The sequence below is a fragment of the Anomaloglossus baeobatrachus genome, chromosome 2 (assembly GCF_048569485.1).
Source record: "Anomaloglossus baeobatrachus isolate aAnoBae1 chromosome 2, aAnoBae1.hap1, whole genome shotgun sequence".
NCBI lineage: Eukaryota > Metazoa > Chordata > Amphibia > Anura > Aromobatidae > Anomaloglossus > Anomaloglossus baeobatrachus.
Window position 1 is genome coordinate 120,561,151 of NC_134354.1, and position 24,618 is coordinate 120,585,768.

At 48.2% G+C, this 24,618-nt stretch overlaps 1 protein-coding gene across 4 annotated transcripts in view; it reads left to right on the forward strand.

Moving 5' to 3' along the window:
* Nucleotides 1-24,618, forward strand: part of CLUH (CLUH binding protein of NUMT mRNA) — a 133,682-nt gene that overhangs the window by 43,993 nt on the left and 65,071 nt on the right. For all 4 annotated transcript variants that reach the window (XM_075335293.1, XM_075335295.1, XM_075335292.1 and 1 more), the window contains 6 exons: nt 7,128-7,321; nt 7,407-7,578; nt 8,617-8,760; nt 9,806-9,933; nt 13,238-13,392; nt 14,009-14,134. In XM_075335293.1, the coding sequence (XP_075191408.1) occupies nt 7,128-7,321; nt 7,407-7,578; nt 8,617-8,760; nt 9,806-9,933; nt 13,238-13,392; nt 14,009-14,134 (919 nt within the window). The remainder of the gene's footprint in view (nt 1-7,127; nt 7,322-7,406; nt 7,579-8,616; nt 8,761-9,805; nt 9,934-13,237; nt 13,393-14,008; nt 14,135-24,618) is intronic.

Sequence of the window (24,618 nt, forward strand, 5' to 3'; positions counted from 1 at the left end):
GTCTATAACCTCTCAAACGTCGGCATTTGCGTCCTACGCTATTAATGCTGTCCTGGACTCTGCGAGCCGTACGGCGGTTGCAGCCGACAATTCGGTGGCAATACGCAGGGCCTTGTGGCTGCGGGAATGGAAGGCAGATTCGGCTTCCAAAAAGTGCTTAACTGGATTGCCATTTTCTGGCGACCGTTTGTTTGGTGAGAGATTGGATGAAATCATCAAACAATCCAAGGGAAAGGAAACATCCTTACCCCAGGCCAAACCAAAAACACCCCAACAGAGGAGGGGACAGTCGAGGTTTCGGTCCTTTCGGGGTGCGGGCAGGTCCCAATTCTCCTCGTCCAAAAGGCCTCAGAAGGATCAGAGGAACTCCGACGCATGGCGGTCTAAATTACGCCCTAAAAAGACCGCCGGAGGTGCCGCTACTAAGGCGGCTTCCTCATGACTTACGGCCTCCTCACACTGCATCCTCGGTCGGTGGCAGGCTCTCCCGCTTTTGCGACACCTGGCTGCCACAAGTAAAAGACCGTTGGGTGAGAGACATTTTGTCTCACGGTTACAGGATAGAGTTCAGCTCTCGTCCTCCGACTCGATTCTTCAGAACATCTCTGCCTCCCGAGCGAGCCGAGGCTCTTCTGCAGGCGGTGGGCATTCTGAAGGCAGAAGGAGTGGTGGTCCCGGTTCCTCTTCAGCAACAGGGCCACGGTTTCTACTCCAACCTGTTTGTGGTTCCAAAGAAGGACGGGTCCTTCCGTCCTGTTTTGGACCTAAAAATGCTCAACAAACACGTAAGGACCAGGCGGTTCCGGATGGAATCCCTCTGCTCCGTCATCGCCTCAATGTCCCAAGGAGATTTCCTAGCATCGATCGATATCAAGGATGCTTATCTCCACGTACCAATTGCTCCAGAGCATCAGCGCTTCTTGCGCTTCGCCATAGGAGACGAACACCTTCAGTTCGCGGCACTGCCGTTCGGCCTGGCGACAGCCCCAAGGGTTTTCACCAAGGTCATGGCTACAGTAGTTGCGGTCCTCCACTCTCAGGGTCACTCAGTGATACCTTACTTAGACGATCTGCTGGTCAAGGCACCCTCTCAAGAGGCATGCCAACACAGCCTCAACGTTACTCTGGAGATTCTCCAGAGTTTCGGGTGGATCATCAATTTTCCAAAGTCAAATCTGACACCGGTCCAATCGCTGACATATCTTGGCATGGAGTTTCATACTCTTCCAGCGATAGTGAAGCTTCCGCTGGACAAACAGCGTTCACTACAGACAGGGGTGCAATCTCTCCTTCAAGGTCGGTCACACCCCTTGAGGCGCCTCATGCACTTCCTGGGGAAGATGGTGGCAGCAATGGAAGCAGTCCCTTTCGCGCAGTTTCACCTGCGTCCACTTCAATGGGACATCCTACGCAAGTGGGACAGGATGCCGACGTCCCTAGACAGGAACGTTTCCCTCTCTCAGGCAACCAAAGCTTCCCTTCGGTGGTGGCTTCTTCCCACTTCATTATCGAAGGGGAAATCCTTCCTACCCCCATCCTGGGCGGTGGTCACGACGGACGCGAGTCTGTCAGGGTGGGGAGCAGTTTTTCTCCACCACAGGGCTCAGGGTACGTGGACTCAGCAAGAGTCCTCACTTCAGATCAATGTTCTGGAGATCAGGGCAGTGTATCTTGCCCTAAAAGCGTTCCAGCAGTGGCTGGAAGGCAAGCAGATCCGAATTCAGTCGGACAACTCCACAGCGGTGGCTTACATCAACCACCAAGGTGGGACACGCAGTCGGCAAGCCTTCCAGGAAGTCCGGCGGATTCTGCTGTGGGTGGAAGCCACAGCATCCACCATATCCGCAGTTCACATCCCGGGCGTAGAAAACTGGGAAGCAGACTTTCTCAGTCGCCAGGGCATGGACGCAGGGGAATGGTCCCTTCACCTGGACGTGTTTCAGGAGATCTGTTGCCGCTGGGGGATGCCGGACGTCGACCTAATGGCGTCACGGCACAACAACAAGGTCCCAACATTCATGGCTCGATCTCAAGATCACAGAGCTCTGGCGGCAGACGCCTTAGTTCAGGATTGGTCGCAGTTTCGGCTTCCTTATGTGTTTCCTCCTCTGGCACTGTTGCCCAGAGTGTTACGCAAGATCAGGGCCGACTGCCGCCGCGTCATCCTCGTCGCTCCAGACTGGCCGAGGAGGTCGTGGTACCCGGATCTGTGGCATCTCACGGTCGGCCAACCGTGGGCACTGCCAGACCGACCAGATTTGCTGTCTCAAGGGCCGTTTTTCCATCTGAATTCTGCGGCCCTCAACCTGACTGTGTGGCCATTGAGTCCTGGATCCTAGCGTCTTCAGGATTATCTCAAGAGGTCATTGCCACTATGAGACAGGCTAGGAAACCTACGTCCGCCAAGATCTACATTTCTCGAACGGCGCCCCTGCGCCGCTCGGATGCACTCTTTGTCCTTGTCGCTGGCCAGCGTAAAGGGACACAAGCTTCCAAGTCAACCCTGGCTCGGTGGATCAAGGAACCAATTCTCGAAGCTTACCGTTCCTCGGGGCTTCCGGTTCCCTCAGGACTGAAGGCCCATTCTACCAGGGCCGTGGGAGCGTCCTGGGCCTTGCGACACCAGGCTTCGGCTCAGCAGGTGTGTCAGGCAGCTACCTGGTCGAGCCTGCACATTTTCACGAAGCACTATCAGGTGCATACCTATGCTTCGGCAGATGCCAGCCTAGGTAGGCGAGTCCTTCAGGCGGCAGTTGCCCACCTGTAGGACGGAGCCGTTACGGCTCTATTATGAGGTATTATTTACCCACCCAGGGACTGCTTTTGGACGTCCCAATTGTCTGGGTCTCCCAATAAGGAGCGACAAAGAAGGGAATTTTGTTTACTTACCGTAAATTCCTTTTCTTCTAGCTCCAATTGGGAGACCCAGCACCCGCCCCTGTTTTTGTATAACACATGTTGTTCATGTTAAATGGTTTCAGTTCTCCGATATTCCTTCGGATTGAATTTACTTTAAACCAGTTTATAATTTTTTCCTCCTTCGGGCTTTTGCACCAAAACTGATGAGCCCGTAGCAGTACGGGGGGTGTATAGGCTGAAGGGGAGGGGCTTTACACTTTTAGTGTAATACTTTGTGTGGCCTCCGGAGGCATAAGCTATACACCCAATTGTCTGGGTCTCCCAATTGGAGCTAGAAGAAAAGGAATTTACGGTAAGTAAACAAAATTCCCTTCTTTTTGTTTCAGTTTGAGAAAAAAAAATGAAACGTCAAGATTACTTTAATGGATATTATTATTTACCAAATGTCTTTGAAGTTTGCTACATGTTCCAGCAGCATCGCAGTGCGCACCAGACATATGTAAATTCTTAGAGCAGGTCAGATGAGCACACGATCTAAAAGAACCAAGGGAAAGGCAGAAGGAATGTGAGAGATAAAAGAGAACAAGTGTGGGGGCCCCGGAGGAGCGTGGGGCCAGACGCGGGCCCCGGAGGAGCGTGGGGCCAGACGCGGGCCCCGGAGGAGCGTGGGGCCAGACGCGGGCCCCGGAGGAGCGTGGGGCCAGACGCGGGCCCCGGAGGAGCGTGGGGCCAGACGCGGGCCCCGGAGGAGCGTGGGGCCAGACGCGGGCCCCGGAGGAGCGTGGGGCCAGACGCGGGCCCCGGAGGAGCGTGGGGCCAGACGCGGGCCCCGGAGGAGCGTGGGGCCAGACGCGGGCCCCGGAGGAGCGTGGGGCCAGACGCGGGCCCCGGAGGAGCGTGGGGCCAGACGCGGGCCCCGGAGGAGCGTGGGGCCAGACGCGGGCCCCGGAGGAGCGTGGGGCCAGACGCGGGCCCCGGAGGAGCGTGGGGCCAGACGCGTTCATGCCAGAAAACTGCTGTAAAAAGCTTTGAAAAATCGCTACATGTTGCACTACATGAAGTTTCACAAACATTCAATGAATTTTGGGCAGCTCTGCTAAAATGGATGGCACTAGGGAAGAGGAGAGATGGGGAATGGCTACATCTGCCCACGCCTACGCCACTGATGAGATCAAATTATTTTAAAAGGAACCTGTCACCAGGTTTTTCGCTTTGTGCTGCGGTTACCACCGGTGAGCCCTTATATACAGCATTCTAGAATACTGTATTTAAGAGCCCTGGCTGCTCTGTAGAACATAAACACCTTAATTTTACTCACCTAGGGGTGGTCTGGTCCGATGTGTCGCCGCTCTGGGTCCAGCGCCGCCTCCCATCTTTTGCAGTCACCTCTTCCTGCCCAGCACCATATGGATGTTGCATCCATGGGGATGACACATCCTACGTCATCCACACAGAGGCCACCATTGTGCTCCAAGTATCACCTGCACATGCGTGCTACAGTACTTTGATCTGCCCTCAGCCGGGCAGACCAAAGTGCGCAGAAGCGCAATGAAGGCCTCTTTGTGGATGATGTAGGAAGTGTCATCCACACGAGGCTGGGCAGGAGGACGGCAATCGCACAAGATGAAGGAAGCGCCGGACCTGAGAGCAGCGACACCCACCGGACCGGACCGCCCCCCAGGTACACCGATGTACTGCGAGTGCAGTGCGATTTTTCTCTCGTGCCATAGACTTGAATGGGTGCGAGAGAAACCTGGAAAGCATTACATCCTCAGCATGCTGCGATTGTTTTCTCGGTCCGATTAGGGCTGAGAAAATAATCGCTCATGGGTGCTGACACACAGGCTAATATTGCGCCGAGAGGAATGCGATGTTTTATCACCACCCACCCCATTGGCTCCAATTTTCACGCTGTGTGTCTTAGGCCTAATGAGTCCAGGACAAAGAGTCCATGGGAGAGATCATAGCAACGATTGCATTGCATCGGGTACATTTGTGCTAATTACATATACTTAAGGTTGTGGATAAGAAAACAATATCTTGTACTATTCATTTAAACTCTAAAGCAGTAATCTTATATGGCTTTGATTAGCTGCTACTAATATGAATACATGTCATAATAAGCCCTATGGTAACAGGTATTGGCAGTAGCAGGGAGTCACAATACCGAATTGCTCTATATTAAGTGATCAATTTATTAATCTATAATAATAATAATAATAAGCAGAATTAAGTTCAGCCTTTTGGTTCAGACGTCAGTTTCTTACTTTGCCACTCAGGGAAAAGTAATTGCCCAGCCCTGGTCTAGGGTATGCCAATCCCTAGTAATGCCTGGTGACATCAGCAGTAAGATCAAGCCCCATATGTGTATACAGGTCTTATTAAAGTATATTCATGGATGCCTTTATATCCATCTGTTGATGAGACAAAACACTACCTCCACAGCTTGTCTCCTCACCCAGCACCTTCCTTTCCAACTCTATTGATGGCTCAGTGATTCGGGACATTACACAAACAATGAGCCATCAGTGAAGCTGGAGGCTGGTGCTCCGTGAGGGGAAAAAGCTCTGTACGCAGTGGCTCCTTTAAAGGGGTATTCCCACCTCCATGATCCCATCCTAATATGTATTAGGTATAAAAATGTTGGCAAATATTTCCAATTAGGCCTAGGACACATGGCGAGAAAAACAGTGCAAGTGGAATGCGATAAAAAAATCGCATTACACTCAGCCCAATATTACTCTATGGGGCAGCACCCATGAGCGATTATTTTCTCAGCCCTAATCTGACCGAGAAAACAGTCGCAGCATGCTGCGAGTAGAATGCAACCCTGTTCCACTCGCACCCATAAAAGTATGGGCGAGAAAAACATCGCACTGCTCTCGCATTACACTGGTGTAATGCGAGAGCAGTGTGATTCTCGCATCAGCCGGCAACGGAGGAGATGAGGAGATAAATCCCTCCCCTCCGCAGCTGTGGTCTGATCGGACTACAGTCGCATAACCCTCGCATGACACTCGGCTCCCGCTGTGCTGCTAGCATGAGCAGAGTGTCATGCGAGGATCGCACCTAACCCTGTGTGGCCTCGGCCTTAGAAGTGTAGTATAGTTCTTCTGTTTCACTATGTCGCTTACCTCATGTGCAGGGCATTGCAGGACCTTAATTGCTAGTGGTCATAACCATGGAAACCTGTGGCTATATTCTTGGTTGTAGCCATGGATACCTAAGATCCTGCAATACCCTGAACATGAGGTAAGCGACATAGTGAATCAGAAGAACTATACTACATTTCTATTTATAGGTATGTGTTATTATTATTATTATTATTATTATTATTTCACCTACTACATATTGGGGTAGCAATAACCCTTTAAGTGCTCTGTTAAGTCCAGAGCTCTTCATGCCTCATTTGAATATAAATTATAATTCAAATTTTTCCAGAAACCAGAAACTGATAGAGGATGTCATGGTGTCGACATCTTGACATCCTCTGAGGCTATGTGCCCACAAGACTCTGTACCCACGGATTTTGCCACAGAAACCCTGCGGATTTATCTGGATTTTCTAGATAAATCCGCAGGTTTTAGCAAGTACAGACTCTCCCCATATTATCCTATGGGACATGGGGAGTGCTGTGTCCATGCTGTGGTATATGCAGCGGATGTCCCGCAGGCGCACATAACTGCGTGTCAATTATTCCTGCGGAAATATCTGCGGAATTCCCGGCCCTCCACTATGGAGATAGAGGCCGGGACTTCTGCAGGTAAGCCACATGAATGTCCGCAGGTTTACCGCAGCTATTTGGCTGGAATCCCGCAGCAATGGATCGCTGCTGATTCCGGGGATCAGCTGCGAGAAACCTGCGGACGTACCTGCTGATATATCCGCAAGTGCGAGCTCCCATGGGCACATAGCCTAAGACTTGTATGCACATATATGCAGTTCGGGGGGATTGATCTTACTGACAGATTGCCTTTTTAAAGCCGCAATTTGCGCCCTAATAGAGATGACTTCTATATAATAGCTTAGCTAGAAATGTGATTGTGATGAGTCTCCCATCCTTACAGGGTCCACAATATTGTAAAGGGTCTGATCTGCTCACTAGTAATACTCGGCACAATGGAGATTTGTCAGATGCTGAGGAGTTACCTGGTCACTGGCTTGTAAATATTGGGTTGTTGGCTGTGATTTGTACACCTTGATTTTGATACGGTCAACGCATAGATATTTGGCAATCCCATTTAACATGACACTTTATTTGGTCTTAGAACATCCAAGCGGGATGACGGTAATGAATGGAGATGGGGCCCACGAGCATCCAGCCGAGATGGAGGCAAAGCAAAATGGACATGACGTTGGGGAGCAAGCAGAGGATGGAAGTGAGCAGGAGGTGATCGTTATCCAGGATACCGGCTTCACAGTGAAGATACAGGTTCCTGGGATAGAGACGTTTTCAATCCAGGTAACAAGTCGCAGCTGACTTCTGGCGTCATTCTGTACTTCTGGAAATGGTGTAGAATAAGTAACATTTGATTTGCTTTCTTCAGGTGTCTCCTCAGGAGATGGTTCAGGAGATCCATCAGGTCCTTATGGATCGGGAGGACACGTGCCATAGGACGTGCTTTTCACTTCAGTTAGACGGGAATGTGTTGGACAACTTTGCAGAGCTCAAGACCATAGAAGGATTTGAGGAAGGTTCTGTCCTGAAAGTGGTTGAAGGTGGGTCATAGCACAAGTGCTCGGTCAATCGGTGCTTTTTCGTTAAAAAGGACAGAAGGGCATTCACTTTCAAAGTGGTCATAAAAAAGGCTGGAGTAAGATTTGTGGGGTCATTAATTTGACATGCTGGGATTGACACACCTTTTAGCTATGCCCACATTTTCAAAACTGGGCACCAAAGTTGCAAAATTTTTGCACAACCTCATATTGTAAAAAGTTTTGTTGCTTTTTATGCTAGAATTCTGTCTTGAAAGCTATGATGAATTTGGGCCATTGTGTGCAGCCACATTAAGTGCTCTGGTAGTCTTTAGTTAGCACTGTTAGATTTGAAAAATATGTACCCTGTTTTTCGGATTATACGATGTACTTTTGCTCCTAAAAATTTGGTGGAAGATGAGGGGTTAATCTTATCTAAATGTAGCTTACCAGGGGGGGGGGAGGTGAATGTTGACCGGGGGCGATGCGGCGGGAGACGCTGTTCTGTGCAGCAGGTGTAGAGGCAGGGTCCATCCAGAAGACGTCAGCAGTGCGGGCTTCAAATAATGGCGATATAGGCTCAAGATTCCACCTGCGCACACGCTGCCTCCAGCTCCTTGATGTCCCAGCAGCGGACTTGAGGAAAATGGCTCCCAAAGGTGGCGCGTGCGCAGATGAGATCTCATCTTCACATTGAGCCAATAACTTGGTCTGCGCACGTGCCATATCTTTGATACCCGCACCACTGACAGTTCCTGGATGTTTTCTGTGCCTCACAGCGCCACCGAACATCTAGGACACCCGCCGCGCCTACCTGCTCCATGACTGCCCCTGCCTCCTTTGACCCCACCACCGCTGCTGCACCGCCCTGTTTCACGACTGCCCATGCCTCCAGTGACCACTGCCCTCGCCTCCTGTGACCTTCCCCAAGACGGACCCCATTTTTTTTTTTTCTTGAAAGTTGGGGTGCATCTTATAATCCAGTGCGTCTTATAAAACAAAAAACGTAGATTTATTATATTACTTTTGTGTCTGGCTGATGCATTGTAATTTCCCTTCTAGAACCATACACTGTGCGGGAGGCCAGGATTCATGTCCGTCACATCAGAGACCTGTTGAAAAGCTTGGACCCATCTGATGCTTTCAACGGAGTGGACTGCAACTCTCTGTCATTCCTAAGTGTCTTTACAGATGGCGACCTTGGAGGTATGTTCGGCTACATCCCTATCTACACTTAAAAGCAGCATTCTTAACATATATACTGTTAAAGATTTCAGCTTTCAGCAGGATGATCAGCACTGGCATTGTGGGATAAAGAACAGTGTTACTTGGGGTATTCATCAACCATTATCATCATCATGAAAACATGGAGGATATAGGAAAGCACTGAGCAGTCATACAGTACAGTCCACACTACACACATTAACAAATTGTGACAATTAACATATCAGCATCTGTCTGCTACACAGTCCTACCCCCGCATAAGCCTGCATCTGTTGTATACTCCAACATACAGTTTTATCTGCTAAGAAAACTATGGCTTTGCTCATAGTTAGCATAGCATGGCCCCCTGTATGTGGGGGGACCTAGCAGACCGGAGATGGGGCCTTTTCCAAAATGAATCCATCATAAAACCAGAATTGTTAATACAACTTTTTTTTATTTTCTGATCCAACCAACAAGGCTGACTCTTTATAATCTGCTATGAGGTCTGTACATGCCTCTCTGCCATTATGCATAGTTTCAAGACTTGAGTAAGAGGAGTTAAAGAGGTTGTCCACTACTTTTACATTGATGGCCTATCCTTGGGATCGGTCATCAATGTCTGATTGGCCTGGTTGTGACACCCCTCACCCCCACAGATCAGCTTTTCTCCGTCCCGGCAGCGTCGGCAGCTGAATGCCAGAAATGTTCAGCTCTGGAGCTGCTCCATCTTCTTATAGTGGCCATGGCTGAGTACTGCACATCTGCCTCCTATTGATTAGAATGGGAGGCGGATGTGCAGTACCCGGCCGTGGCCACTATCTGAAGATGGAGCAGCTCCAGAACTGAGCAATTCCTGCTGCCGCCTACGGGACAGAGAACATTTAATCGGGGGGGAGGGGGGGGGGAGGATTCTGGCCAATCAGATGTTGGTGACCTATCCCAAGGATAGGCCAGCAATGTAAAAGTAGTGGACAACCTCTTTAAAATAATGTGATAATTTATTAGGAGAAAAAAAAACAGTAATTATTCATCCTCCTGTTTTCAGAAAGTGGAAAAAAGAAAAAGAAAGGCAATGAACTCGAACAAATAGATTGTACCCCTCCTGAAAATATTTTACCTGGAAGCAAAGAGAGACCCCTCTGTCTCCTGCAGCCCCAGAGCAAGGACTGGAAGGTAAGCAATGGCATTAATGATAATATATGTGGATTTATGATATATTAATGGCTAGCCGCCTCTGTTCACATGGCATTTTCTGAGTGCAGAGCAAACTATGGCACTTGTTCTTAGTGGGATCATGTTATCTATATATCATTCAGTCATTCATTATTATAGCAGCTTAAAGTACTAAAGGCCCAGTCACTCACAACGACTTACCAGCGGTCCCGAAAACGATGCGACCTGATAGGGATCGCAGGTAAGTTGCTGGGAGGTCGCAGGTGAGATGTCACACAGTCAGACCTTACTAACGATGCAGGAACGATACAGGTCGCAGTAGCGACCTGTATAACGATCTCCGCAGTCACTGTGACCCTGTCACACAGCGTCAAACACAGCGATGTGTCTTGCCCAGCAGGACATCGCCTTTGAAGAAAATGGCCTGGACCATTCTGCAATGACTATCGATCTCACAGCAGGGGCCTGATCGCTGGTAGATGTCACACATAACGAGATCCCTAACTGTATCGCTACTGCGTCACCAAACGGTGACTCAGCTGCGATCTCGCTAGCGATCTCGTTATGTGTGACGGTACCTTAAGACCCCAGCAGAATCAGCAAAGATTTCCCTGGAGTAGGAGAATCCCCCTTTGTTAAAGGCTGATAAGTGTGGCTGCTTACACCTATAATGCTGGTAGATTTGTCTGACAACCTCTTCAATATTTTCCCACTTCAGACATGTCTGGTTTAATAGATAAAAAGTGGAAAAACATCCACGCTCCTGTGTCAATAAAAAATTTTGTGGTGGATTTCCTGGTGAAGGAGAGGGGTTATCTCCGAAACGCGTAGAATAAACCACCCTGCATTGCTCTTATTTGGAATTAACTCTTTATTGACACAGCAGCGCGGACGTTTTTCCACTTTTTATCCTTGTTTTTTTTTTTTTTCCGCCTTTGGCACGTGGAGTCTGCAGCAGCTGATACATGCTTTAATACTGGTTTTGTGTCACGCAACCATGCTAGGTGAGTGGTTTTCATTAACCCTTACTGTTGTTATCCTGGTAAGACCCTGTATGCGCTTTTTATATCCCACAGTTTTTTTTTTTTCTTCTATGGTTTAATAGATAGTAGAACCTATTTGAAATACCACATTTTGGAGCATCATTTTACTAATCTTTCTGACGTGCTTTGCTTTCCTTTTAGAAGCTATGAATAAATTGTATTCTGGGTGTCGCCAATCCTCTTGTTAAAGAGGAGCGTCCCACCCAGTGTAGTACGATCAGCACTGATTGGACTGTGCAGGGACTCTCCCCCAACTGGCTACACCCACACATAGGAACGGCACAGTGCAGAGCAAAGATGCTCCAGAACTGATATTTTCTGGAGAGTTCAAATATTTACTAAAACAAACACATTGGGAGAGCTACTCACGAAAATGTAGTGATATTTGGCTTCCGAGTGAAATTTCAGGATGATCCTAAATTGCCCTCCTAACCTTTTCAGGTGAACTTTTTGGGACCTTCTCTCAACGTTTGGATGCACATGTCCAATTGGTCAATGTCTCAGTACTTTTAGCACAAGTTGCTGATGTCTAACAAGGAGCTTAATGGTAAATTTCACAAGTGTTTGATCCATGAATCTCCCAATAAATGTCTGGGTTCAATTAGAATTGGTATTTTAACACTCCTCCTCATCATGTTCTTCTCATTTTGACATCATAAGATCAAGACGACATCTACCAATCAATCAGCAGTACCTCAACATTGTGAGGCTTCAAGTAGGATGTTCTCAGACGGAGGTGGCCACTGAGCTTAGAGTGTCACCAGCAGGTTGCTACAGAGAGACTGGAAGAGTCATAGAAAAGCAGAGACGTGGACGTCATTTCTCCACATCACATACTGATGACCTCTTCAGTGTGAACAATGCCCTTCACAACCAGATGATGAAGGCCACACGACTCCGGGTACATTTAAGGGAGGCGAGAGGCCCCCCAAGTGTCAGGTTAGACCATTTGAACCTGTTTACATCAGCGCTGTTTGCGTGCTAGTCAACCTGCCAGGGGACCTGAATATTCCACTTGTGAACAGCAGGAGATGTCTTTGTCAAAGTGTAACTGATGCTCCAGGCCACATGACCAGTTATTGAGACATTGATATTTTTGGGGGTGGAGGGTATACCCACCACTGTTGTTGGCTTTTGTGTCTATAAATTGTTTGATATGAGGAAATCACATTGCATGCTTTTAATTAAATGCCCAACCTTCATGATAAAATATCACTGTAGCGTGAATGTTTTCCATAAATTTCACTTGAAAGCCAAATATCCCTAACTTTTTGTGAGTTGTCTGACATTAAACAGGACTTATCACGGTTTTGGTTAAGATTTTACTTTTTCAGTCAGTTTAATAAGTCTTATTTGGATTACGGTGTAATTAGTAGCACTATATAAGGCCCCTTTTACACGTCAGTGAAAAACAGACCTTCTTCACTGACGTGTAAAACACGCACATGTCCCTCCGTGTTCCGTGATTCATGGCACACGTGGGTTGTCCATGTGCAATCCGTGATCCGTGATTGCATATGGACATTAGTCACCTGCCTTCACTGCTGCTGTCCATGGTGCTGAAGTCTCCAGCTCTGCAGCGTCTGCCCACCGCTCTCTGCAGCTGCTTCCTGGTTGGCTGTTCCTGCTTTCATGAATATTCATGAGCCAGGCAGGAGCTGCCGAAAGCAGAGGCTGCACAGCGAATCGCAGGCAAGGTAAGTTGAAAATTTTTAATATTTACTATGTCCGTGATTTTCTTGTACATGTTTCACTGATCACACACGGATCACACCATAGTGTGGTCGTGGGTCATCAGTGATGCCAGACAAAAACTGACATGTCTCCGTACAGAATCACGGACAAGGGTGCACGGAGACGCGTTCAGTGAAAAATCACTGATGTGTGAGCAGACCCATTAATTAGAATGGGTCTGCGTATGTCAGTGATTCTGGTACGTATAAAAAAAAGCACAAACGTACCAGAATCACTGACGTGTGACGGGGGCCTAAGTGAGTGAAATAAAATAGTTATTTCCTCCTAAATCCCCTATGACTATGGTCATGGTTATTTAGTTGAGAGCTAGTTAATATTTTTCTAGGGATCACATCTTGCTCCTCAATGTGTATTCTATAATGGGTCAATAATTGTTCTTCAAACTGTCTAAAAATAAAACATTGGAAATATTAAAAAGCCGTAACATTTTAATTTTATTTTTTTCTCCCCCCTTTGTTACTCTTGGTTTGGCGGACACTTGTAACTAATGAGGATTTTTCTTGCAGCCTTTACAGTGTTTGAAAGTGTTCACTATGAGCGGCTGGAACCCCCCTCCCGGGAATAGGAAGATGCACGGAGATCTGATGTACCTGTATGTGATCACTATGGAGGACCGTCATGTCAGCATCACTGCGTCTACCCGGGGATTCTACCTCAACCAGTACGTTTAGGGATATTACTGAGGAATAGGCTTGGCACTGAGTCGGCCGTTTTGATGCTCACGACATTTCTTAGCCTTTGTTGACCGTTATTCAGTTCCATTTAATGTATTCATGTCATGTCATGAGCCAGATCAGACACCCCATACTTTGCACTGACGAGGGGCAAGCACCCCGAAACACCGTGTCTGCAAATTGGGATTCTGATCTGGCTTATATATCCTAACTCATATGCAAAGGATTGTTAAAAATCCACATTTGACTTTTAGGATAGGTGGCGCTGCGCTAGAGTTTGTCTCCGTTCCTGGAGAGATAATTTTCATTTCAACAGAAACTTGTCGTCTTCTCTTTTTGGTATAAAAAGAAAATTAAATGTATGTGGGGTATTTTTTGTTTTTTATTGCTTGGAAATTAAGAAATCTTTCATTGTATCCTTCGTTTTATTCGAGAACCTTGTCATTTTCAAGCAAGGAGTCCAGAGCCAGACTGTCCATCTTGGCACTGGATCCGCTTCCTCTTAAGCCATCTGTTTAATTTTTCTATCAAATTTCATAGGTGTTTAATTCCAACCTTGTGTTCACTGCCGTGTAACTTTAAGTATTGTACAATCTTTTGCAGATCTACAGCTTACACCTTCAATCCTAAACCAGCCAACCCCAGCTTCCTCAGTCACTCATTAGTAGAACTGCTTAACCAAGTCAGCCCTACATTCAAGAAAAATTTTGCAGCACTACAGAAGAAAAGGTAATGTTTTATATGTTCATAAACATTGACTGACTGATTTCCCCCTTGGTTTTAAAACATTAAAAAGAAATAAAAAAAAAATTGCCTTACCAATCTCTGATGATCTTCTAAAGGGGGCTTTACAAGCTGCGACATCGCTAGCGTTCGCACCCGCCCCCGTCGTTTGTGCGTCGTGGGCAAATCGCTGCCCATGGCGGACAAAATCGCTAGGCCCCGTCACACACTTACCTTTCCTAACGACGTCACTGTGGCCGGCTAACTGCCTCTTTTCTAAGGGGGAGGTTCGTGCGGCGTCACAGCGACGTCATACAGCAGGCAACCAATAGAATCGCATTGGCGGATAGCAGCCGCATGGAAGTCATGCCCACCTTGTTGCCGGAGGCCGCAGCTACGGTGTTGTTCGTCATTCCTGGGGTGTCACACGTAGCGATGTGTGCTGCCTCAGGAACGACAAACAACCTGCGTCCAAAATCAGTAACGATATTTGGGAAATGGACGACTTGTCAATCAACGATTTGGTGAGTATTTTGCATCGTTAGCGGTTGCTCGTATGTGTCACGCAACAACGTCGCTAATGAGGCCGGATGTGCGTCACGAATTCCGTGACCCCAACGACATCTCGTTAGCGATGTCGTTGCGTGTAAATCGGCCTTAAGTCTGCCTTACTAGTGTTTGTAGTTCCTTTCCTGTCTGGAATGGGAATGTGACCGCTGCAGCCAATCACTAACCACGGCATTGACCTATTGGCTCTAGCAGTCACAGTAGTTATGGCCAGGTCACAGGGGCGGACATATCATTGGTGCAGCCTGTGGGGGCCGCACAGAGGCCTAAGAGGTGAAGGGCCCATTCCCTCTTTCAGAATGGGTGGAATTGAGCATTTTGATGAGCCCTTGGTCTTCAAAGGGCCCATATTTTGTTCTTGTGAAGGGGCCCTTTTCTGTCTGTGTCCACCAGTGGGCAAGGACATTGATTGGAGTGCTTGTGCCAATATAGGTTATATAATATACAGTGGGGGAAAAAAGTATTTAGTCAGCCACCAATTGTGCAAGTTCTCACACTTATAAAGATGAGAGAGGCCTGTAATTCACATCATAGGTGACCACAACTATGAGAGATAAAATGAGAAAACAAATCCAGAAAATAATCTTTTCTAATTTGGCAAGATTTTTTTTTTTTTTGCAAATTATGGTGGAAAATAAGTATTTAGTCAATAACAAAAGTTCAGCTCAATATTTTGTTATATATCCTTTGTTGGCAATGACAGAGGTGAAATGTTTTCTGTAAGTCTTCACAAGATTGGCACACACTGATGGTGGTATGTTGGCCCATTCTTCCATGCAGATCTCTAGAGCAGTGATGTTTTGGGCCTGCCGCTGGGCAACACGGACTTTAAACTCCCTCCAAAGGTTTTCAATTGGGTTGAGATTTGGAGACTGGCTAGGCCACTCCAGGACCTTTTTATATGCTTCTTATGAAGCCACTCCTTTGTTGCCCTGGTGGTGTGCTTGGGATCATTATCATGCTGAAAGACCCAGCCACGTTTCATCTTCAAAGCCCTTGCTGATGGAAGGAGGTTTGCACTCAAAATCTCACAATACATGACCCCATTCATTCTTTCATGCACATGGATCAGTCGTCTTGGTCCCTTTGCAGAGAAACAGCCCCAAAGCGTGATGTTGCCACCATCATGCTTCACAGTAGGAATGGTGTTCTTTGGATGCAACTCAGCATTCTGTTTCCTCTAAACACTACCAAACAGTTCTTCTTTGGCTTCATTAGACCATATGACATTCTCCCAATACTCTTCTGAATAATCCAAATGCTCTCTAGCAAACTTCAGACTGGCACGAACATGTACTGATTTAAGCAGGGGAACACGTCTGGCACTACAGGATCCGAGTCACTGGTGGTGTACTGTGTTACTGATGGTAGCCTTGGTTATGGTAGTCCCAGCTCTATGCAGGTCATTCACTATGTCCCCCCCCAGGTGGCTCTGGGATTTTTACTCACCGGTCTCGTGATCATTTTGACCTCACGGGGTGAGATCTTACGTGGAGCCGCAGATCGAAGGAGATTATCAGTGCTCTAATATGTCTTCCATTTTCTTATTGCTCCCACAGTTGATTTCATCACACCAAGCTGCTTGCCTATTGCAGATTCAGTCTTCACAGCCATCTGCAGGGCTGTAATTTTTGTTTCTGGTGTCCTTCAACAGCTCTTTGGTCTTTACCTTAGTGGAGTTTGGAGTGTGACTGTTTGAGGTTGTGGATAGGTGTTTTTTATATTTATAACAAGTATTCACTCACCCATGGTGGTTAGGAAGGCACAAGAAAAACGTGGCCCCCCCCGAAGAAGATATCGAAACATGCGCGTCGGGGCACGTTTTTCTTGGGCATTCCTAACCACCATGGGTGAGTGAATACTGCTTTATAGGATCATCTTATAGGTTTTGTAATTGTCTGGAATAATATAGTATGTAGGAGTGCGTGGAAACCCTGATTTAGCTGAGGCTTGTACTTCAGCAGAAAAAATGATGATTTAATAGACTAATGAAATCCATGATTTGCATCTGTAAATGGGATAAGTGTGGTTTCCCACTATTGTCTGACACTTTTATTAACTTATTTGTATTTGCATTATATCTATTTATGAACTATTGAGTACTGTATTTTTCGGACTATAAGACGCACTTTTTTCCCTCCAAATGTTGGGGGAAAGTGGGGGGTGCGTCTTATAGTCTGAATGTAGGGCTGCGGAGAATGAGGGTGCTGCGGTGGAGCGGGTCATCGGCGGCACGAGCAGGCTGTAGTAGCGCCTGCCGTGAACACGTGGACCCGCTCATTTAATATGCACGCCCATCATTCCGTCCATCATCTCTCAGCGCTGAAGCCGGCGCAGACAGATGAGCGGGATGATGGGCGAGGCATAAACAGCCGGCCCATGTGATCACCCCTGGCAACTACAGCCTGGAGTGATCATGTGCGGCTGTATTAACTGCCCCGTGCATCATCATCATCATCAGCGCGGGGTGCAGTGAAATCAGTATACTCACCGGCCACGATCCCTGCAGCACCGCGATGTCCTCCTGTCTGTGCCGGCGGCAGCATCGCGGCCGGCTACACACACATTAGCGGCGCTGCTGCTGGCACAGACAGGAGGAGGAGCGATGCTGCAGGGAGTGAGGTAAGGGGAGTATAAACGTTTTGTTTTTTTATGTGCCATAGGATGGGGGCATATAGCGAGCAGGATGGGAGTATATAATGAGCAGGATGGAGGCCATATGCCAGGATGACGGTATATAGCGGGATGTGGGCTCTACCAGGATAATAATAATAATAATAATAATTAATAATTGAGGGACATATACTGTATATACAAAGCAGGAGGCTCATTACCAGGCTGGGGTACCTTAGTAGAGAATTTGGGGACATTACCCCATAAGTGTCAGCAGCAGATCCTCGCCCCATTAGTGTCATGACCACATTTTTTGCTTAAAATTTTATTTTCCTCCTCTAAAACCAGGGTGCGTCTTATAGTCCGAAAAATGTGGTATGTGTTTGCTGATGAACATTGAAACAACTGTTCGCATTCTGCCGTGTGTGGTTTGTTGGCCCTCTGTGATTTGTCTTCAGGGACTTCCTGTAAAAACCTGATAATTATGATCTGATGACTTGATGAATTTGTATGTCACTTCTTGTTATAATACTATTTAATAAATGTTTTATATTTTTGCAAGGAGTTTGTATTTGACTTGTCTTTGATATATTTGGTCATTATATGACCAGGACTACGTGTTCCCTTAGTTCTCCCATTACAAATACTTAATTTTAGGGTGTAGTCTATTTACATATTTGTGATATGGTTCCATTTTCTGTCCTAATTTGCGTAACTAATATAAACCTATTGTACGGGAGTCAGCCCAATATTTCCCCGGTATGGATCAGTGGCCGCCCCCTGTGATATCCACGCTGCCATTAGATCAATGCTCTGCACCGGCTGTGTGCGCCGGCTGTGTGCGGCACCTGCTTCTTTATGTGCAGCCTAATTCGCCTGTGCTCGCTCCGCCTGGCGCATCAATTACTCTGGCATTCTTCTAGACGGAGGGGGAATTGTTATGCTGACTGTGCTGGGAAGTTACAGAAACTCTGCGGGAGACACGTGGATGTGAAGTCTCCATGTTTAAATCTCTGGCATTCTCTCATTAAATCGTATCATTAGTGTAACCCAGCGTGAGCCGAATAGATAAGTATTCATTGTGATCTGCTGCGGTGGGGAAGCCCATGTGCCCTGGAAATTAGCCATGTTAGTTCGGATCTGGTTTACTTAGATATCGGCAATGAGACTGATTTACTTCCTATTCTTTGGGATTCATTTTTACTTTAACCGCTTTGATGGGGCCTATTTTAAGAGTTAAGGATGCAATGTTTTTTGGGTTTTTTTTTCTACTTTTGCATCTATTCATAGGCTTGTTTACATTTTTATTGAATAATTGTTTGTTTTGGGTTGTTTTTTCCCCAATCAGTAGTGTATATAAATCGCATTTGAACCTGCGCTCAAATCTATGATAAATTGCTATAATATTGTATTACAAGGTATTATGGCCGTGAGCGCTACACTGATAGCCGGACCGATTTAAAACTTGCTATAGAAGAAGCCTAATGGGCACATACAGTATATAAAAAGTGAGTACACCCCTCACAATTTTGTTATATCTTTTCATGGAACAACACTGAAGATATGGCAGTTTGATGCAATATAAAGTAGTCAGTGCACGGCTTGTATGACCGTGTAAATTTGGTGCCCTCTAAATAATTCGACACACAGCCATGAATGTCTAAACCGCTGGCAACAAAAGTGAGTACACCCCTAAGTGAAAATGGCCAAATTGTGCCCAATTAGCTATTTTCCTTCCCCGGTATCCTGTAACTCATTAATGTTACAAGGTCTCAGGTGTGAATGAGGAGCGGGTGTGTTAAATTTGGTGGTGTTACTCTTCATGGCAAAGAATTCTGAGGATCTTTTTAAAAAAATAAATAAATAAATTGTTTGCTCACATAAAGATGGCCTAGGCTATAAGGAGATTGCCATCACCCTGAAACAGCTGCAGCACAGTGGCCAAGACCATACAGCGGTTTAACAAGAGAGGATCCACTCTGAACAAGCCTCACCTCATGGTCAAACCAAAGATGTTAAGTGCACATGCTCAGCGTTATATCCAGAGGTTGTCTTTTCAAAGTAGATGTAGAAGTGCTACCAGCATTGCTGCAGAGATCGCAGGGGTGGGGGTCAGCCTGTCAGTGTTCAGACCATACGCCGCACACAGGATCACATTGATCTGCATGGCCATCCTTCCAGTAGGAAGCCTCTTCTAAAGATGGTGCACAAGAATGCCTACAAATAGTTTGCTGAAGACAAGCAGACTAAGGACATGGATTACTGGAACCATGTGCTGTGGTCTGATGAAATCACAATAAATTTATTTAGTTTAGATGGTGTCAAGTGTGGTTGGCAGCAACTAGGTGACGAAGTGTGTTTTGTCTACAGTCAAGCATGGTGGTGGGAGTGTCATGGTTTGGGGCTGTGTGAGTGCTGCTGGCTGTGTGGAGCTACAGTTCGTTGAAGGAACCATAAATGCCAACATGTACTGTGAGATCCTGAAGCAGACCATGGTCCTCTCCCTTCAGAAACTGGGCCACAGGGCAGTTTTCCAACATAACGATCCACAAACACACCTCCAAGATGATCACTGCATTGCTAAAGAAACTGAGGGTAAAGGTGCTAGACTGGGGAAGCTAAGCAAGTCTCCAGACCTAAACCCTAGCATCTGTCGGGCCTCCTTAAACGGGTGGTGGAGAAGCGCAAGGTCTCTAACATCCACCAGCTCCGTGATGTCATCATGGAGGATAGAAGAGGATCCAGCAGCTCCTGTGAAGCTCTAGCGGTCTCCATGCCCAAGAGAGTTAAGGCAGTGGTTGAAAATAATGGTGGCCACACAACATATTGACAGTTTGGGCAGAATTTGCCCATGTTCACTTAGGGGTGTACTCACTTTTGTTGCCAGCGGTTTAGACATTTAATGGTGTGAAGTTATTTAGAGGGCACCAAATTTACACTGTTATACAAGCTGCACACTGACTACTTTATAATGTCTCAAAGTGTCATATCTTCAGTGTTGTCTCATGTAAAAATATAATTTCTTTGTCGCTCTATTGGGAGACCCAGACAATTGACAATTGGGTGTATAGCTACTGCCTCCGGAGGCCACACAAAGTATTACACTTAAAAGTGTAAGGCCCCTCCCCTACTGCCTATACACCCCCCGTGGGATCACGGGCTCCTCAGTTTTCATGCTTTGTGCGAAGGAGGCTAACATCCACGCATAGCTCCACTGTTTAGTCAGCAGCAGCTGCTGACTTTGTCGGATGGAAGAAAAGAGGGCCCATACTAGGGCCCCCAGCATGCTCCCTTCTCACCCCACTTTTGTTGGCGGTGTTTGTTAAGGTTGAGGTACCCATTGCGGGTACGGAGGCTGGAGCCGACATGCTGCTTTCCTTCCCCATCCCCTTAGGGCTCTGGGTGAAGTGGGATCCTATCGGTCTCCAAGCACAGGAGACCGTGCTCCGTCCACAGCCCCTGGGAATCTGCTGGACGTGGAGATGAGTATCGTCAGGGACAGGGCCCTGCTACATTAAGGTACTCTGGGTCCCCGTACAGATCGCGCACACACACCAGCATTGCTGGGTGTGTTAGTGCGCCGGGGACAGCAGCGCGGCGCGCTGGTGCTTTACTCACTGCAGCTTTGCTGAGTGAGTTTCTGTATTCGGAACTGCCGCGCCGGCCGCTGCTGGCGGTTTTTTACACTGCGGTGCGGCTGGGACTTGTGGTGCGCCGGCGACTTCCGCGCTGGCCGTGCTTATACGACGGCCGCGCCTATAAATCGAGTCCCCGGCTTTTGCGGCCTAATTCCGTTTCGTTCCCGCCCCCAGGCCTGCCAGTCAGGGGAAGGGCGGGACGCTGGTCAGAACGTCAGCGCCGAGGGCTGGAGTCTGCTTAGCATACTCCAACCCCCCTCACTAGGCACAGTGGGACGCTAGTTTCCCGCACTTTGTCTGGGGCACGCCCACGGCCCGCCCCTCTTCACAGGACGCCGGCAGCCATTCCTGTTTGCAGTCTGAGTGGAGAAGGGACACGAGCTCTGGGAGACCCAGGCACGGGATTCTGGCGGTCACACACCCGCTTTTCAGCGGGCGGTAAGCAGCCCTCGAGGGCTCACCCCACTAGTGCCGCAGTGTTCATTTGTACTTTATGCTTGTATGCTATACATTGCATTGTACGGTCGCTATTCTTGGCTATATACCCTCCTAGATTGCTAGACAACAGCATGTCGTCCGCAAAAAGCAAAGGGGCCAAGACACAGGCTTTCTATGCTACTTGTACCGCATGTAAGGCTGTTCTACCGGCAGGTGCCACTGACCCCCATTGTGTGCAATGTTCGGCCCCTGTAGCACTTGCTCAGCCGGGGCCTCTGCTAGAGGTGGCCCAAGGAGAACCACCTGTGAACACTGTCCAGGTGGCAGGGAAGGAGTTTGCAGTTTTTGCTGATAAACTGTCGGTGACTATGTCTAAAATCCTTGAGACTTTGCAGTCCAGACCGGTAACTCAGACCATGGGCACTGTTGATTCAATGCTCCCTGTTCCCCTCTTTTGGAACACATCCGTGCTCCGGGGGGGTCCCATGCATCCCGGGGTGATGGCTCTGACACGGACGACAGTCCCAGACAGCCTAAGCGAGCTCGCTATGAGCGACCCTCGACTTCATCACACTGGTCAGGGTCCCAGCAGGAAGGCTCTCTGTTTGATGAGACAGAGGTTGCTGATCAGGATTCTGATCCTGAGACCGCTCTCAATCTGGATACACCTGATGGGGACGCAATGGTGAATGATCTCATAGCGTCCATCAATAAAATGTTGGATATTTCTCCCACAGCTCCTCCAGTGGAGGAGTCAGCTTCACAGCAGGAGAAATTCCATTTCAGGTATCCTAAGCGTAAATTGAGTACTTTTCTGGACCACTCTGACTTTAGAGAGTCAGTCCAGAAACACCACGCTTATCCAGATAAGCGTTTCTCCAAACGTCTTAAGGATACACGTTATCCCTTTCCCCCTGACGTGGTCAAAGGCTGGACCCAGTGTCCAAAGGTGGATCCCCCAATCTCCAGGCTTGCGGCTAGATCCATAGTTGCAGTGGAAGATGGGGCTTCACTTAAAGATGCCACTGACAGACAGAAGGAGCTCTGGTTGAAATCCATCTATGAAGCTATCGGCGCGTCGTTTGCTCCAGCATTCGCAGCCGTATGGGCACTCCAAGCTATTTCAGCTGGTTTGGCGCAGATTGACACTGTCACACGTACATCTGTTCCGCAAGTAGCGTCCTTAACCTCTCAAATGTCTGCATTTGCGTCTTACGCTATTAATGCTGTCCTGGACTCTACAAGCTGTACGGCAGTGGCGTCCGCCAACTCCGTAGTTTTAGGCAGAGCATTGTGGTTAAGGGAATGGAAGGCAGATTCTGCTTCCAAGAAGTGCTTAACCAGTTTGCCATTTTCTGGTGACAGACTGTTTGGTGAGAGATTGGATGAAATCATTAAACAGTCCAAGGGTAAGGATTCATCCTTACCTCAGCCCAGACCAAATAAACCCCAACAGAGGAAGGGACAGTCGAGGTTTCGGTCCTTTCGAGGCTCGGGCAGGTCCCAATTCTCCTCGTCCAAAAGGACTCAAAAGGATCAGAGGAGCTCAGATTCTTGGCGGGCCCAGTCACGCCCAAAGAAAGCAGCCGGAGGAACCGCTACCAAAGCGGCTTCCTCATGACTTTCGGCCTCCTCTCTCCGCATCCTCGGTCGGTGGCAGGCTCTCCCGCTTTGGCGACATTTGGCTGCCACATGTCAAGGACCGTTGGGCGAGAGACATTCTGTCTCACGGGTACAGGATAGAGTTCAGTTCTCGTCCTCTAACTCGATTCTTCAGAACTTCTCCGCCTCCCGGCCGAGCCAATGCTCTTCTGCAGGCGGTGTGCTCTTTAAAGGCAGAAGGAGTGGTGATCCCTGTTCCTCTTCAGGAGCAAGGTCACTGTTTTTACTCCAATTTGTTTGTGGTGCCAAAAAAAAAAAAAGACGGGTCTTTCCGTCCTGTTCTGGACCTAAAACTGCTCAACAAGCATGTGAAAACCAGGCGGTTCCGGATGGAATCCCTCCGCTCCGTCATCGCCTCAATGTCTCAAGGAGATTTCCTAGCATCAATAGACATCAAAGATGCTTATCTCCACGTGCCGATTGCTCCAGAACACCAGCGTTTTCTACGCTTCGTTTTAGGAGACGAACACCTTCAGTTCGTAGCCCTGCCTTTCGGTCTGGCGACAGCCCCAAGGGTCTTCACCAAGGTCATGGCAGCAGTAGTAGCAGTCCTGCACTCTCAGGGTCACTCTGTGATCCCTTACTTGGACGATCTACTTGTCAAGGCACCCTCTCAAGAGGCATGCCAACACAGCCTGAACGTTGCGCTGGAGACTCTCCAGAGTTTCGGGTGGATCATCAACTTTTCAAAGTCAAATCTGACCCCAACCCAATCGATAACATACCTTGGCATGGAGTTTCATACTCTATCAGCGATAGTGATGCTTCCGCTGGACAAACAGCGTTCACTACAGACAGGGGTGCAATCTCTCCTTCAGGGCCAGTCGCATCCCTTGAGACGCCTCATGCACTTCCTGGGGAAGATGGTAGCAGCAATGGAGGCAGTCCCTTTCGCGCAGTTTCATCTGCGTCCATTACAATGGGACATTCTCCGCCAATGGGACGGGAAGTCGAAGTCCCTGGACAGGAACGTCTCCCTTTCTCAGGCGGCCAAGGATTCTCTTCAGTGGTGGCTTCTTCCCACCTCATTGTCAATAGGAAAGTCTTTCCTACCCCCATCCTGGGCGGTGGTCACAACGGACGCGAGTCTATCAGGGTGGGGAGCAGTTTTTCTCCACCACAGGGCTCAAGGTACGTGGACTCAACAAGAGTCCACACTTCAGATCAATGTTCTGTAAATCAGAGCAGTGTATCTTGCCCTACAAGCCTTCCAGCAGTGGCTAGAAGGCAAGCAGATCCGAATTCAGTCGGACAACTCCACAGCGGTGGCATACATCAACCACCAAGGAGGGACACGCAGTCGGCAAGCCTTCCAGGAAGTCCGGCGGATTCTGACGTGGGTGGAAGACATGGCATCCACCATATCCGCAGTTCACATCCCGGGCGTAGAAAACTGGGAAGCAGACTTCCTCAGTCGCCAGGGTATGGACGCAGGGGAATGGTCTCTTCACCCGGACGTGTTTCAGGAGATCTGTCGCCGCTGGGGGAGGCCGGACGTCGACCTAATGGCGTCTCGGCACAACAACAAGGTCCCAGCTTTTATGGCACGGTCTCACGATCACCGAGCTCTGG